Source organism: Hibiscus syriacus, unplaced genomic scaffold, assembly GCF_006381635.1.
Source record: "Hibiscus syriacus cultivar Baekdansim isolate YM2019G1 unplaced genomic scaffold, ASM638163v2 tig00111213_pilon, whole genome shotgun sequence".
Classification (NCBI taxonomy): Eukaryota; Viridiplantae; Streptophyta; class Magnoliopsida; order Malvales; family Malvaceae; genus Hibiscus; species Hibiscus syriacus.
In genome coordinates this window covers 6,607,476-6,624,196 of record NW_024063022.1, presented here as the reverse complement: position 1 = coordinate 6,624,196, position 16,721 = coordinate 6,607,476, and the positions used below count along the sequence as shown (strand labels likewise).

The window sequence follows — 16,721 nt, the reverse complement described above, 5'->3', positions numbered from 1 at the left end:
CGATATTAGCACTCAAACTCGAATAATATTGACATGGCCGTGGTAGGGTTTTCGGGGCCCTGTACAAATTCTTATAAAAGGGCCTCTATTTTTTAGAAATATTCGATTTTGGGCAACAATAGTGGCGTTTTTTTGACAAACGCCGCGATAGATTTATCTATAATGGCGTTTTATCAACAAAACCGTAATAATAGTGGCGTTTTTTTGAAAAACGTCGCAATAGGTCCATCTATAATGAAGTTTATTAGAAAAACGCCACTATATATATACTTTTTTGAGGCTTTTTTGGGGGGCCTTCGCGGTCGCGCAATTCGCGCAGCCCCAACTATGACCCTGAATACTGAAAGATTGCAGGCTTATAACGTTGCAAGGTTTTAATATTTTGATTAATTACTTTCAATATTAAGGTTGTTTATGTTTTATCGATTATATCGTGTACATCGCGATCGAAGACATAATGAATATAATTATAAAAACATCAATCATTATCCAAGTATATGGTTTCGACCCAATGAAAAATAAGTAGAGAAGAGAATATATTCAGCAAAAACCACGTAGTGATGGCTGAGCTTTGTGCTAAAGCACAACTAGTGTATCACATTCATATCTAGAGGAAATGTGTCCTTGCTGATATTCGCTTGAGGCAGTTGAGTCCTTGCTAGGCCATAGTATCTGGATTCAACGGGTTTCGATTTAATTTGAATTGATTGAGTCGACTTTTTCTAAAACTCAGGTTCAAACGAATTTAAATTTCAGGTGAAATTACCTGATATGATTAAAAATAATATGATTAATAAGGATAATTTAATAATATTCTTCTTTATATTTTTTTTAATTATGTATATATTATCAAATAAATATATATATATATATATATATATATATATATATATATATTTGAATCGGGTCTGATTTTGGGTCGGTGGAGTTATCTTGAACTCAAATTTGATCGAATTTCGGATGAAAAAAATCTTATTTTCGAGTTTAGGCTTGGACTATGCAATATCTCGTAATTTAATTCTTAAACTTGAAGTTATGTCGTATCATCAAAAAAATTATATTAAAAATTTTTAAAATTTGGGAATTAATGTAAATAAAAATATTAAAAAGAATAAAATTTAATTTACAATATAAATTGACAAGTTCATAATAGCATCTAACATTTAAGCTTTATGCTTTCCAAGATTCCTAATTAACTTATGCTTATTCCAATTACTTTTTTTCCCTTCAACTCATATAAACATCAAATTTTGGTACGTTTTATGCATTCACAACCTTATCTTAAAAACTTTTCATGTAAATTAAAAAAAAAATGCATTTGTAAAGACGTATGAGTGCACCGCCGGACCAATAAGTTTTAATGCCTTGGGCAAGATAATAATTTTATGTCCCTATACTTGCACCGAGAAAACCATCCAACTTCCATTAATTTTTTTGGATTTTTGAAGGGAGAATTGATTAAGCACCGTTTGGCGTCTGCACTTCCAATGGAGAATTAATTTTTTTGGAATGGCGATCAGGTGTTTTGGGCTAATTTTTTTGGGCCAAATATATATACAAACACTATAAGCACTAAAAAAATGATGTCCCCCTCAAACATATTGCCCTGGGCTAAGGTTCATCTGGCACATGTATTGGGTCGGGCCTGTATGAGTGTTAACCTTATCTTATAAATCTTGAATATAAATTATAAACTAAACATGAAAAAAAATACTTTTTATATTCCCACGAACAAAAATTTCTTTAACGGTAAGGGATTGTTGTTAATTCTAAAGATTACGAGTTCAAACGCTACATCTATAAAGACATATGAGTGTTAATAATTTAAGAGAATATACTAAGTGCATAGCCTTTATTTAGAGAATATAAATAGTAGTGGATAAGATTAATTAAACCCCATTTCACATTCTCCAAAAGTCTTGTTCTTGAGAGAGAATATAGATTCTTAATTATCACAAAACATAGGGACATGTGTATATGAGTACGAGTTGGCTTGACTCAAGTTTTGATTTATCCGAAGCTATTTCGGGTACTATAATTTGACTCGGATGTAAGGAGATTCCACTTGATTTGAATTTCAACGTAATTTTTGAGATAAAATTAGAGTTGTGTAAAATTATCCGACCCGATTGACCCGACCTGCCGACCCGGTTCTAAAAAAATCGAATAATTCTCTAAAAAAAATTATCCGGTCGGGTCGGGTACCCGGCCCGACATTTCCCGGGTCGGGCTCGGGTCACAAAATCTAGTTTTTTCGGGTACCCGGTTAGTTTTTTTATTTTTTTTATATATAATTATATAAAATATAATGAATTATTTATATTATGGATTATTATATTTTGTATTTTGAATTTTTAAATTTTATGTTCGGATATTAGAGTATGTAATTCGAAATTTCGAACATTTAAATTTGTGTATATATTTTTTAAAATTAATAATTTAAAAATAAAAAATTAAAAACCGAGTATCGGGTACCCGCAAAATCCGAGTACCAGATTACCGGGTACCCGTAACATCCGGGTCGGGACACGGGCCGAGAAATCGTCGACCCGAAAGTTCCGGGTACCCGAAAATCCAAGTACCCAGATTTACACACCCCTAGATAAAACATACACACCACATTATACAAATATATAAAATTTTTACTTTTATCAGATAAAATAAAGATTTAATTAAAAATATAAAAAATAATATAATATATCCCTACTTGAATCCCTTAATGAAGGGGAGAAGACTTTCTTTTTGTAGAGGAAAAAGAGCAAAAAAATTATTATCTTATCCCTAAAATCATAACATGGGACGGTTTTTTTCAAAATAAGGTTAATGTAAGACAAGTTGTGATTTTTCCTTATTTTTAAAATACAATTTTTAACCAATAACCAGTTGATCTAGTGTAGGATGGTAACGGGACGGTTTCGGGCTGGGGATTGGTCCCCCCGTCCCCGTCCCCGTTTAAAAAACCTTACCCGTATCCGTTCCCGTTTACAAAATCGCGGGGATTTAAATGGGGATCCCCATCAGGTAATCGGGGAAAACCGCGAGAAAACGGGTATCCCCGTTTAACATAAACGGTTATTTAAATGGGTATAGGGCCGGGTATCGAGTCGGGTATATATATTTAAATTAAATATATAAAAATTATATATGTATTTTTAATTTAATTTAAATTTATTAATATTATATATATAATAATTATTTTTAATATTTATCGGGTCGGGTATTGGGCAGGGTATTCGGGTAATCAGGGCGGAGATTACCAAACCCTAGTCTAGTGGGATGAGACACTATGTCTCTTAAGCAAGGTCAGGGGAGTTTGAATCCTGACGTTTACGAATTAAGAAAACTGGGTTGGAAGGGTCGTCACTGCCTCTGCAATACCCGATGTAGATTAGTCGGTCAATAGATCAAATACAAGTGATTAATTCAAAAACAATACAAATTTTAAAAAGAAAATTTTTAAACGCATCGAATAATCTTAATAATTAAAGAGAGTATTATTATCTATAAAATATTAAACTCGAAAAATTGTATCTATAAGATGTGTGCACTTATATTTATATCTTTATACAAAAATATATCAAAATTGACCATAGACAGGTCAATCCAACATGCAAGGCATTCTCATACATCAAACGTGCTAATGAGTACTCCTTGGGGTCCTTTCACCAAGAAAAAATGAACCATTTGTGTTCTTAGATGACAGACATTAACAGAAACTCTCTCTGACTTAGCAGCTAGGGATGAAAAAAAAAACCGAATTTGACGAGTCGGTTCGGGATGATAAACGGGAAAAATCGAATATTTTAAACGGAGATGGGGACGGGTTTGCTAATCTTCGCCGTGATTACCCGGCCTGATACTAGGCCTGATAAATATTAAAAATAATTATTTTATATATATATATATATATAATATTAATAAATTTAATTTAAATTAAATATATATATAATATTTATATATTTAATTTAAATATATATCTGGCCTGATACCCGGCCCGATATCCGTTTAAATAATTGTTTATGCTAAACAGGGATACCCGTTTCCTGCGGTTTTCTCCGATTATCCGATGGAGATCCCCGTTTAAATCCCAGCGATTTTTTAAGTGGGGACGGATATGGAATTTTTAAACGGGGACGGGGTCGGGGACCCCGTCCCGAACCCGTCCCGTTGCCAGCAGCCATTTCCGAGAGAATTTTGAGTTATTCTGAATTAGTATTCCGCGGTACACACAAATATGATCTTACTCTTTCTTAGGGTACAAGAAACGTCGTCCGCCGTCGGTTTTGTCGGATTTGCCGCTCGTTCTTCAGAATGTTCCCACTCTTTCTCTGTTACAGATTGAACTTAGGAATGGCAAAAGCTTCCCACTTGATCATTCTCACAAATGCTTTCAAATACACTTTTAAGAGTACAAATTAACTAGACTAAGATTGTGTACGTGTCAGAAAATCGTTTACTGCTAGACTACCATCGCCGTGGGCAACAGCGTCTTCGGGGTCAGGCATGAAGAGACTTTAAGATGAAGCCTGCACATTAACAACAGTATCTGATGAGAGCAAGTATTAACCCGGTACTTCTCTACTGTGCGGCGGTCTAACCTAAGGCTAATTTACGACGGGTTTTAACCTAAAATGTTATCCATCCAATCTAAAAGGTTATACAATTAGTAATAATTTCTGTTACAACCGAAAATATTACATTACAACATATTTTAACCTAAAATGTTACTTGTCTCCTCTAAAAAATTACACAATTGGTAATAATTTCGATTACAACTAAGAATACCTTAACGGTAACTTTTTAGAATCGGAATGATAAAGCAATTTACATGATTTGTTATGAAGAACGTAATATTTTCAGTTTCAACTAAAAATGCCATCCAGATTACTCTGAAGAGTTACGCCCTTGGTAAGTTTTCCGACTACAACTGATTTCTATCCTTTTTTAACCTTATATTAATCGGCTGTATTTTAGACTCATCCGTATTAAACAAACTTTCATTTATCTCAAAAAAGGAGATGGGGATGAAGGGGGATCAGAGAAGAAAATGTACATGACATGAAGTGAATATTTGTTACAAGAGCAGAGTTTTGTCATCGTTCTTAATTAGAGCATTAATTAAAGGTCGGATCATCGGGCCAATTAAACAACCTGAGGTTCTAATGATTGTATTAAGATGGGATATTGCTAATCATACAACAACTAATATGATCAGACATGTTCGTTGTCTAGATGAGATTAATGTTACCTGAGAATCGAGCTGCATCTCTCCATTACTATCTGCAACAAGACATGCACCATGTGCCTTTAACCACTCAACGCATTCCTCCAATCCATCCGAGTCTTTCTCATCACTTCCTTCATTAATAGGCATACCACTGTTGAAGCCCACCACCTGAGCAATGTACGGAACAGGTACCCGAGGACGATAAGATCGAGACATACAGTTTACAGACTTATACCGCATTTTCTCAACATAAAGATCTGCAAAAAGAACAAATGAAAAAAAATCAAAACAAAACTTAGAGCCCTTTGATATTACGTAATTAGTTTTAGCATTGAGATAACCCAAAGAGTACACTTTACCCATAAGGCAGGCGTTCAAGTTGGGTGCCGTTTTGTATAATCTAAAGAACAGGACATACTTTACTAAAGTCAGCTGCGCAAACTGCAAGTGCATGTTGAACCGCTAGATCCTTCTTTGCTTCATCAGACAACCTAGAAATCAAAAACGATAGGATCTTGTGTTAATATTCATAGCATGAAGAATAAAGCGAAAAATCGTGTATCAATAAACAACAGAACCAACCGTGGCATTGATGACAAGAGATCTCTGTTGTTGTTTGAGTGCATGATAACACCATAATTTTATCAGCCTGAAAACATCTAAAGGCTAATCCATATGACCAGCTACAGTAATATATGCTATATTACAAAGCATTACTTGACAACTATCAATGCCACCAAAAGAAATAAAACTAACATTCTAATGAATGATTCATACAATAGCTACAGACCCTAATCACTATTATCCATGTGTGTATTTTAGGCTAAAATAGTTAAAAAAAAAACCCTTGTACTTTTCCAAGTTCTCTACATAAGCATACTTAATAACACCCCAACATAATATTTGTCCAATTAAACCCTCAAAGTACAACTCTTACCTAATAAAACCCTTAAATTATTATGTTTGTGTAGTAAAACCCCTATGTGAGACATCTTTCTTTCTCTTTTTTCTTTGTCATGCAAAAATGGGATTGATTAAATGGAAGTAACACTAAACCGAGTACAAATGTACAATAGAAGGATGAGGGCTCATTTAGTGCTTTAGCTGTTTGTTTTATCAGCATTTTGCAAAACCACAATGTGTTAATTTAGCTTGGCAAACAAAGCTAAGAGCTACTTTGGGGGAAAGTATTCAGCCGCATCTGATACAGAAATGCTGAAAACAATATGATTTTGGGGCGAGAGAATTTAGCCAGTTAACAATCCATCTGTTATACGCTACACATTTTAACAAAAGCATGTAAACAATTAGCTATTCCAAACAATAAATTATAACAAATTGTATTAAAGTGCAAACCTGATTATACTCGGGCAGGTCCCCAACTTCCAATGCGACTCGAGCATGGATTTCATAAACCTGATTACCAGTGAAATTAAGCTTGAAAATTAGTATGATATCCAGTAAATATCAGTTTTGAAAATGAAACCCAATCAACATCAACATAACGATATCTATTGTCCAGAGACAGGGTTCTGCATCAGATATACCTTTACTGTTACCTGGTTACGAATTCATTGGACAATTAAGTCTTGACGAATCGATTTCAATTTATCACACTTATAAATAGGGCATGGGCATGGGCATGGGCATGGACTCGAACTCGACGGGTCTTTTTTTTAAAAGGTTTGGGTCGGGTCGAATTCAGATTTAGGGTAAAAAATTCCTGACCCAACCCGACCTAAAAAATATAATTTTACCTTATATATTTAAGAATAATTACAATAATACTCATATATATATATATATTAATTAAATCAATGTTTTTATTGAATAAAAATATTTTTTTATTTCTGGTCGGGTTCAGATTTTAGGCACCAAAATGTTTTTAAGGTATAGTTTGGACACTTATTTTTGTATCAAGCCTTTTACTTTTACCATCGAACTTTTAATTTTGTCAATCAGACTACTAAACTATTTAATTATTTTCAATCAAGTCACTTGTTAATAATTAACACTTAACAGATTAGGTGACATGACATCATTCGATTTGAAGATTAATTTATTTTAATTTATTAAAAATATGACTAAATTAAAAAAAATATGCATATAAAAAAGACTAAATATGTGATTATACCAAAATATTTGAGTGCCACATCAGTTAATCTATTAACTGTTAACAACTAGTGAGTTCATTGAGAATAGTAAAATAATTTAGTAGTTTAATTGATAAAATTAAAAGATTAATAAAAAAGACTAAATATTCGAGTTATTAACGATATAAAATTTACCCAAAAATTTAAAAATGGGATTTGGTAGTGGGTAGATATTTTAATGGGTTTGTGTCAATATGTCGAAATATGTACAAAAACCCGACCCGCTTGATAAAAATTAACTGACCCTATTCTCATATGTAATGGAGTAAGGGGAATGTAGGGTAGTAGGCTGCCCCAACGCCACGTTGAGAGCAGCTTAGCTTCCGTAGAAGACCTCCGTTATGAATTGCCCTCAGTGGGACTCGATCCCCAACCCGCTTGATAAGATTTCTCTATATAAAAATACTTGATTGGGTTATATATTATTGGGAAAATGACTATGAACTTGTTTTTCTAAAATTATAATTTAAAAAATATAATTATACTTATTTTTTTAAAAAAAATCATAAAATCATTAAAATAAAAAAATCTAAAAATATATCCTAAAAACTTAGATTTTTCATAAATTTGCAATTTTCTAATAATCTTGAAATTTTTATACAATTTTATGATATTTTAAATTTTTAAAAAATTTAATTAAGAATTACAAATCAAATTACCTCAATAATTAAATGAATGTTTGTTATTTTCAGAGATCCAAAGTTCAGGCATCAGAGATTACAGATTTAAGCGTTCATTGTCAAATGATTAAGAGTATTTATAACTGATATTATCATGTCAAGCACTCTATAATTAAAATATTAAAAAAAATAATTAAGAATAATTACATTTTTAAAATTTGAAGAAAAAATACTTTTAAATATTTTTCTAATTTATAATATTTTATAATTTTATTTGAATTTCGTATATATTTTTATATTTTGATTACTTGTGGCATGTGATTCGGCCACATCAAAAGGACAAAATAGGTATTAAACCAAATTCGTTTGCTATATTTCATTATATAAACTACATTTTATTTTATTTATAACTCTTAAATAATTAATGTATGCACATTTTTTAAATGTATATAATTAAAATAATTATTAAATTAAATACATTTTATTATACAATTTTTTTGAATAGTTTAGAGTGATTATATGTAGGGGTGTTCATAATTTGATTAAAACAAAATTAACCGAACAAAATGAAATTTTAATTTGTTAATTTTAAGTTCAATCGATCAACGGTTAATATTTTTTAAACTTCGAGTATCAATTATTTCTTTTCAAAAATGATTAATTAACTAAATTAATCAAAATTATTAAATATTTAATATTATATATATTTTATTTAATTTTATGGATGTTTAAACTTCAGTTTTAATCAAATTAACCAACTGAAGTAACTAAATAAATCAAAAATATCAAATATATATATATATATATATATATTATAAAATTTGGTTAATTCGACTAACCACCTAATTAACCAAACTTAGTTCGATTCAATTAATCTTTTTCGAAAATAATCAATTCGATTAACGGTAAAAGAAAAAATTAATTAATGAATTTTAAATACTTCGGTACGATCGGTTAATCGAATTAACCGATTGAACGCCCTTAATTATAAGGTAATCGAATTAACCGAACTTATAATAATCATATATTAATAAAAAAATAACTTATTTAAATAGTCGTTCTTACAAGTGCCACATAATCCTTTTACACATTTAAAATAAGATAAAAAGAGAAAAGCTTAAGAGTTACTTTTTTTTTGATAATTTAATTTTATTACTCAAAGAGCAGGATCTGCATAAAAAACAGCATGTTCAAGATTACAAAAAGTATCAACTTACAGCAGAATAAAATAACAGATAATCAATACCCCATTGCTTACAAAGTGTAGTATTAATACTATCATTCCTATTAATACTTCTACCCCTTAGTTGGATAGCAACCGAGTGTTTAACAGCATGGAGCATTGCTGCAAAAGTACGTGAACATCCTTGGAATAGCCTCTTGTTCCTCTCCTCCCAAACAGTGTAAATAAATGTTGTCCAAGCTATTTTCAAAATGGTAGTGAGCAATGATCTACCTTTCCAAGCATCACAAGCCCAAACTATGTGATTTCCCCATGAGCGTGATGTCATTCGCATGCCATTGAGAATGATAAGCGCCTCCCATAGAGCAATAGCAAGAGGACATTGAATGAATAAATGATCTCTAGTTTCCATCGAGTCATTACAAAACATACATTTATCATCGATATCAAACCCAAAACGTTTCAGTCTGTCTTTTGTTGGTAGTCTGTCTAATAAGGTCATCCATACAATAAGATTAAACTTAGGAATATGGAGAGGGAACCAAATCAGTTTGTGCCAAGCGACTTTTACCCCTTTGTTTCGAATCTGAAGCCAGGTTTCCTTAATATTATGCGCACCATAATTTAGCACATCAAAAACTTTGAGTCTCATGCTAAGTAAGTGGCGAAAGCTCCAACTAGAGTTAATACAAACGTCCATGTTCTAAAAATCAGAATCTTTAATTGCATCATTAGTCATCAAAATTGTTTAGGATGTTCATTTTAGTCATAAAAATGAAATGATCATCCAGCTCAGTTGGTAGAGCACAAGGTTCTTAACCTTGAGGTCGTGGGATCGAGTCCCACGGAGGGCATTTCATAATTCGGAGGTCTCTTACGGAAGCTGCTCTCAACCTGGTGTTGGGGGTAGCCTACTATCTTACCTCTCCTTACCCCATATATATGGGGGAAAAAGGACAGCAATTTTAGTCATAAGAGTCTATTTTGACTAACAAAATTGTTAGTCTTTGTGTGATTATCAACACCAACAATTTACATAATAGTCAATATTACTTACGTGACATGTAAAAAAAAAATATTTATCAAATACAGCAGTTTAAAAATCTTTAAAAATTTGACCTAATCCCTTAATATCATTAAAATAAATAATAAATTTTGAAAATTTGTAATTATCGCTGTGTTTAATAGATATTTTAACATAATCTCTTAATCCACGTAAGCAGAGGACTCACAATTCTATTAATCAAAATGGTCAACAAACTTCAAAAATTATGATGAATATCTTAAACAACTTCAATAACTAAATTAATAAAAAATAATAGAGACGAAATTGATATATTAAATTTACTACAATAGCAAAAATAACCCATATGCATGAACTGTATATAAAATTATTTTTTTATTATTTAATTAGGTTATTTTTGAAAAAATTATTATTTAATTAGACTTATTTCTCAATAACGGTAGAAGGTCGACCCCACTAGCCAACGCTCCCTCTCCATCTCCAGCGTCCACAGTGGGACCCAGCAGAGATTTCCCCTACACCCGGCTCCCCTGAATGAAAACCCCGCCACCTGGCTCCATAACGGAAAGAGAATTCAAAAGATTACAATGACGAAAACACCCTCAAACCTTTCCCAAATTTCCCACCCTACGAGAAAAAAGAAACGTTCCCTTTGCTCTCTGCTATTGGCTGCTTTTCCCTTTCTCTCTCTCTCTAAAAATCTCGACGACCGACGTCTTCCGTCACCGTTAAACCCCATCCGTTTGTTCTTTAACGCCGTTGAGTCCGCGCCTTTTGTCATCATCCTCTTGCTTACCCACTGACTTTCACTTTGTCCTTAGATAATTCTGTTTCAAACCCTTAAATCACGGGGGATTTTGTTCTTTTTTCAATTTTCGAATTTTCATTTAATGGTAATTAATTAATTGCAAAGACTTAATCGTTTCTTCCTTTTGATGTTTTAAGTTAATTTCTTTTTTGGATTTGGGTTTATGAACTTATTGTATTGCTTTTACTTTAAATTCTGCATGCTTTGGGGATTCTGTGAGTGTCTCTGTTTATTATTATTAAGTAATTTTTTTCCACATGGATTATGTTTGGTTGCTGAGAAAGTTAAAGCAAAGTGGAAAATAACGTTGTGACCGGTTGCTTTTCTCGTGATCCGTTTCTTAAGTTCATATCCTTTTCTTCTGGTTTTCTTGTAAGTCAATTCCCAACAGATTGCTTTCAATTTTATCCTTTTATACTTGGTATTTACTCCCCTTTTTCTCACTTCACCCATAATAAAAATATAAAATTGATTTGGTGAACGGTCTTGATATTCTTCTATTTTTATCAGAATTTTAGGAAAAGTGTGTTGTTTTCTTTATTCCTTTTAAAGGGTGAATAGGGTTTTTAAGGACCTGTAAATGGTGAATCGGGTAATTTGGTCTTTTTGGTAACTTTACCTTGATGGGGTTTGGTGGTGTTGGTGAATTAGATAATTTTAGATTGAATCTCGACCTCTGCTCTGACAAATCATATGTTTTACAAAAATATTTTTGATTGTTTAATGTTAAAAGGGGGAATCAAGTTTTTGCAACCTATGAAAGTTGCAGACATTATAAAAAAATATGGTGTATAAACCCTAGCTCTTTTGTTAAAGTTATTGTAACTGTTTGCAGGTTCTTCTTCCTTTCTTCCTCTTTTTGTCTGTGAATCTTAATTACTAACTTTTGCTTTGTAAGTTCTATTTTGGTTCTTTCTATATTGCACACCTTTGTTCTGAGGCAAACCAGATAGTCCAAGATTCTTATGTGCTCGAGTTTTCCATACATTTACAGGATCATACTTTAGTCTCAAGTTCGAAATGAGTTTGAGTACCCTGATTTGCTTTTCAAACTAAATGAATCATAAACCCGGGTTCCGTCTTCATGGTTTTTAGCATTTTAATATTGTCATAGCTAACCAGTGCATGCTTCTCTGTCTCATATACCTTTTTATTTTCATGATTGGTATCTCAATGTTGCATATGCTTTCTTTTCTTTCCCTCTGATGTATAAATTCCAATACTGAACTTCATATGAGTGTGTGCACTTGTTTTCTTAGCCATGATTTATTTCTATGGTATTTGCTTTATAGATTGACCCCACATTCTCTAGTGATTTTGATGATGTTTGTGAGCGTTTGATGTCCTTTCCCCCCTTTTTTTTATTAACTTCTATGGTTTATGTATCATATCTCCAGGTTCTTTGAGGCCCCATTCTTTCAAAGGTTGTTATGAAAGGACTCGGTTTCGTAGCAGATAATTTTGTGATCTAAAACTAGTTCTTGTTGATGATATATAGAAATGAAGAAGGCGTTTTTCTTCAAATCCTCCTCTAGCAGTGGTAATGGTAACGCCGTTGTTCCTTCACCGTCAGAAGACAAGCAAGTTTTCTGGGAAAACACATTGGAAAGTGATTTCAATGATCAACTTGATGACAAGGCTGAATACAGTTTTCTCAGTCCTAAACGTTTCTTTGGAAAATCTCGAAAGCAAATACCGGACAGCCCTAGCTTTAGTAACGGTCCGGCGGGTCTTCGAAGGAGTCGTTCTTTGTCATCAGCAGCCTTTCTTGTTGATGGTCCAGAACAAGAAGATGTCCCTTCCTCGTATGAACAAAATAGATCTCCTAATATTACTCCAAATCAACAGTATGATCAATCATCTCAATTTCTGCATTTGATGTGTTTGTTCATTTACAGAGTATAGAAATGATTGATTAGACCTATACCAACCTTGTTCTTTTGGTTTATTCCAGGAGAAGAACTCTTACCCCTAAGAAAAAATCTAAGGCTAAAAGACGTGAAGTGGCAGCTAATGGCTTCGAGAGGCCTGGTCCTTCTAGTTCTTCAAGGATACGCCATGATTCATGGGGAAGCTCTTCCTCTTGCTCTAGCAATGTGTCGAGTAAAGTTGTAGACCGCTATATTGATGGAGAACAGCTTCTGGAAAGCAGTAAGTCCAAGAGCAGTTCTAAAATAAATAATCTTCGAAATGGTGGTGGGAGGCTTCCTCATCGAGTTCAATATACAGCTCCACCGTCTCCAACAGATAGTGTTAAAGATAAAAACATTAATTCATTTAGGGAAGCTAAAGGCACGCGTCTTCAGTTCTCATCTAGAGACTGGACCGAAAACGGATTTGGACATGAGTCACCTCGGAGGATTGCAAAGAATGTGATTGAGAGGCTTTCGCAGACTCATATCCCGAGATCAAGTTCAAAGGAATTTGATCTTCATATTCCGATCACCACTGAAGATGTATATGGTGAATACTTGCATAGATGCCCGGAGTCCAAATTGGATGTATTGGCCCAAAATGGTTGTGCAATGGACGAGCCTTACGACGATATCAGATATCATGAGGATTTCTCTGGCTTGGAGAAGCAACATCGTTTCTTTGGGGGAAATTCTAATGGTTTGAACTCTTCCGAAACTGAAGAGGAAACAGATTTGGAGTTGCAAAGAAGATATAAAGAAGCTGGGGAGAGAGTTTTGCTTCTTTCTGAAGCTCTTGATCAGGAAAGCTTCCTTCGTAACATTGGCTTTAACATTTCATCTCTCATTGGGACCATTAGATGCCTTTCGGAGGACAAAATAAACCTGGCACTCGAGGTTTCAGAACTTCTACAGTCTAGAATTGCAGAGAGAGATCGTGCTAGGGAAGAAATGAGAATGGCAAGGGCAGAACTTGAGTCACAGACAAGAAAACTAGAGACGGAGAAACACGAGATACAGTTGGGATTGGAAAAGGAGTTAGATAGGTCAAGTGATTGGTTGTCTAAGCTCGAGAAGTATAAGTTAGAAGAGCAAAGGCTTCGTGAACGAGTTAGAGAGCTTGCGGAGCAAAATGTTTCTCTTCAGAGAGAAGTCTCTTCCTTGAATGAAAAGGAAACAGAAAACAGAAGCACGATGACTTATTCTGTGGAACAACTTAAAGAGCTGACTAGACGGGTCGAAACATTGAATGATGAGAATGAAGATCTAAGGAAAAATCTCTCCCAATTGCAAGAGAAGCATCAAGCAGCAATAGAAGTTACAGATTGCATTAGAAGAAATTTTGAAGAGAAAGATACGGAGTGCAAGGAGTTGCAGAAGTCCATTGCCAGATTATTCCGAACCTGCAGTGAGCAAGAGAAAACAATTGAAGGGCTGCGAGATGGATATGGTCAGGAGATGGAGAAGAAGCATTCCATGAAAAAGAATGAAAATCAGATGAAAATTTTGCAAATGGAGCAAATGAGGTTGACTGGAGTAGAATTGGCCTTAAGAAGGGAAGTGGAGTGTTGTAGGCATGAAGTTGATTCTCTTCGACATGAGAATATCGATTTACTGAACCGCTTAAAAGGTAATCGAAAAGACATTGGAGCCTTAACCATCAAGCTTGACAAGGAAATGTGGAGTCGTGTAAGCTACTTGCAGGACCAAGGACTGTTTAAGAAGGGAAGTGGAGTGTTGTAGGCATGAAGTTGATTCTCTTCGACATGAGAATATCGATTTACTGAACCGCTTAAAAGGTAATCGAAAAGACATTGGAGCCTTAACCATCAAGCTTGACAAGGAAATGTGGAGTCGTGTAAGCTACTTGCAGGACCAAGGACTGTCTATGCTCAATGAGAGCAACCATTTGTCTTCCAAGTTAATCGAGTTCATCAAAGGAAAAGCTAGTCAGCTTCAAGAAACTCAGCAGGGTCTAGATGGTCAATTTATCATTGAATCTGATATAAAGGTACAATGCTTTAAACGTGGAGCCGAAAGCCTAGCAAGGAGTTTGCAGACAATATCTACTTTGCTGAAGGAGAAATCCAGTCCAGTTGCCTCGGAAGCTCACTCAGAATCTATGAAACCCGACAATCAATCTTCCGAGGTAAATTTATGCTGAAATCTACAGTTGAAGTTAGTATATATATCATTTCTCATTTTCCATTACAAGTTCTTTTCAATTTCATACTTCATACTTTATTTTGCGACACTGTACACTTGTTAGGAGGTTCTAAGAACAGAGCTTAAATCAGAAACATTGCTAACTAATTTGTTGAGAGAAAAGCTATACTCAAAAGAGCTTGAAGTCGAACGGTTGCAAGCCGAGGTGGGAGCAGCTGTAAGAGGTAATGACATCCTTAGATGTGAAGTACAAAATGCAATGGACAACATTTCCTGCCTCACCCACAGATTGAAGGATCTTGAACTGCAGGTAGCTTTTGATCTTTAAATGTTATACAAAATCTTTCTTCTTATCTTGCATGTGAATAGCATGTATGAACGAAATTGTTATAAAGAAGTCGAAAACAAGAAAGAAGCAGCATAGAAAAAACTGCGCTCCGGAGAATTAGAGGGTGCATGCTTGGGAAATCGAATTATTTTTTTGACAATCGCAGGACACCATATCTTAAGAGTTTGATTTAAGTGCACACATATAGTTGCTTGATGTTTTGACTTTTGCGGTATGCCGCAGATTCTTTGTTTCCGATATTCTGACATTTGAACCTGTACCCTTCACAGTAAGACACCCTACTGAAAGGTTATAGAACATATTTGGCTAATTATTTGGTTTCGATATGAACAGATACTAAAGAAAGACGATAACATAAGCCATCTTCAGAATGATTTGCAAGAATCAATGAAGGAACTGTCGATCTTGAGGGGGATACTGCCTAAAGTTTCCGAAGAAAGAGATTTGATGTGGGAAGAGGTGAAGCAATACAATGAGAAGAACATGCTATTGAACTCAGAGGTGGAAGTATTGAAAAAGAAGATTGACACTTTGGACGAGGATATACTTTTAAAGGAAGGCCAAATAACAATATTGAAAGACACTTTAAGCAACAACAAAACTTTTAACCTTCTCGGAAGTCCAGATTTGACTCAAGAATTCCTCCTGGAATGATCGGCCGAAAGGCGGGAGACTGAACATATTGTTTCATAGGTTTATACAAGTCTTTATACTTTCGAATTGGTGTTGTTGAGGTTGTTTTTTGTTCTTTCTTTGTCTTGGGTAAGGAAAGAGGTGAAAATGGGACACAGTTTGATTCTTTGTTATAGATTGAAAGTCATACAGATTGTATGTAGTTGGTTTTCATCTCGTAAAACCAGATGAAATTTTAATCCTTTTTAGTTTATGTTTGGGAATTGATCGTTATCATTGTGTAAATGCATTTCTTGATTCAAACGAAAGACTTGTCCAACTTGTTTCTTGAGTTCCAAGCAAGGTCAAACTGTCAAGACCGTATTACCAGTTCGACTGTCCGGATTAATTACGATAATTTTACTTTTGTTATTCCTTGTTGTAAGGTCATACCAGTTGAATGTAGTAGGTAGTTCATATGATAAACCCAGAAGACATCTTTTCAATTTTCCAGTGTCTGTTTTTGTTAAATTGTTGTCATCCTTGTGTATAACTTTAAAAAACCGAATCCGAGATGAAACTGTTAAAGACCTACGATTACTGGTTGAAACAACCAGACCGGTTTCTGTTCTTTATCACATGTTTATTACATAAAAGAATTCTCAA

At 33.9% G+C, this 16,721-nt stretch overlaps 2 protein-coding genes across 2 annotated transcripts; one reads left to right on the top strand and one right to left on the bottom strand.

Moving 5' to 3' along the window:
- Positions 1-5,058: 5,058 nt before the first annotated feature.
- On the bottom strand, positions 5,059-5,652 carry LOC120156165 (SAC3 family protein A-like). Its single transcript, XM_039167570.1, has 2 exons — positions 5,587-5,652; positions 5,059-5,484 (listed from the first exon to the last, which is right to left on the bottom strand). The coding sequence occupies exons 1-2, from the start codon at positions 5,588-5,590 to the stop codon at positions 5,192-5,194; spliced, it is 297 nt and encodes a 98-aa protein (XP_039023501.1). The 5' UTR covers positions 5,591-5,652; the 3' UTR covers positions 5,059-5,191.
- Positions 5,653-10,821: 5,169 nt separating this feature from the next.
- Positions 10,822-16,362, top strand: LOC120156115 (MAR-binding filament-like protein 1-1). Its single transcript, XM_039167532.1, has 6 exons — positions 10,822-10,935; positions 12,413-12,862; positions 12,970-14,502; positions 14,672-15,077; positions 15,198-15,404; positions 15,777-16,362. The coding sequence occupies exons 2-6, from the start codon at positions 12,516-12,518 to the stop codon at positions 16,095-16,097; spliced, it is 2,814 nt and encodes a 937-aa protein (XP_039023463.1). The 5' UTR covers positions 10,822-10,935; positions 12,413-12,515; the 3' UTR covers positions 16,098-16,362.
- Positions 16,363-16,721: the final 359 nt, after the last annotated feature.

What these genes read in the sequence shown, in the direction of transcription:
- LOC120156115 (XM_039167532.1), top strand. Translation starts at nt 12,516, where the DNA reads ATGAAGAAGGCGTTTTTCTTCAAATCCTCCTCTAGCAGTGGTAATGGT. An exon ending in AATATTACTCCAAATCAACA is followed by an intron (nt 12,863 to 12,969) that starts GTATGATCAATC and finishes GGTTTATTCCAG; the next exon opens with GAGAAGAACTCTTACCCCTA. An exon ending in AGGGAAGTGGAGTGTTGTAG is followed by an intron (nt 14,503 to 14,671) that starts GCATGAAGTTGA and finishes GGAGTGTTGTAG; the next exon opens with GCATGAAGTTGATTCTCTTC.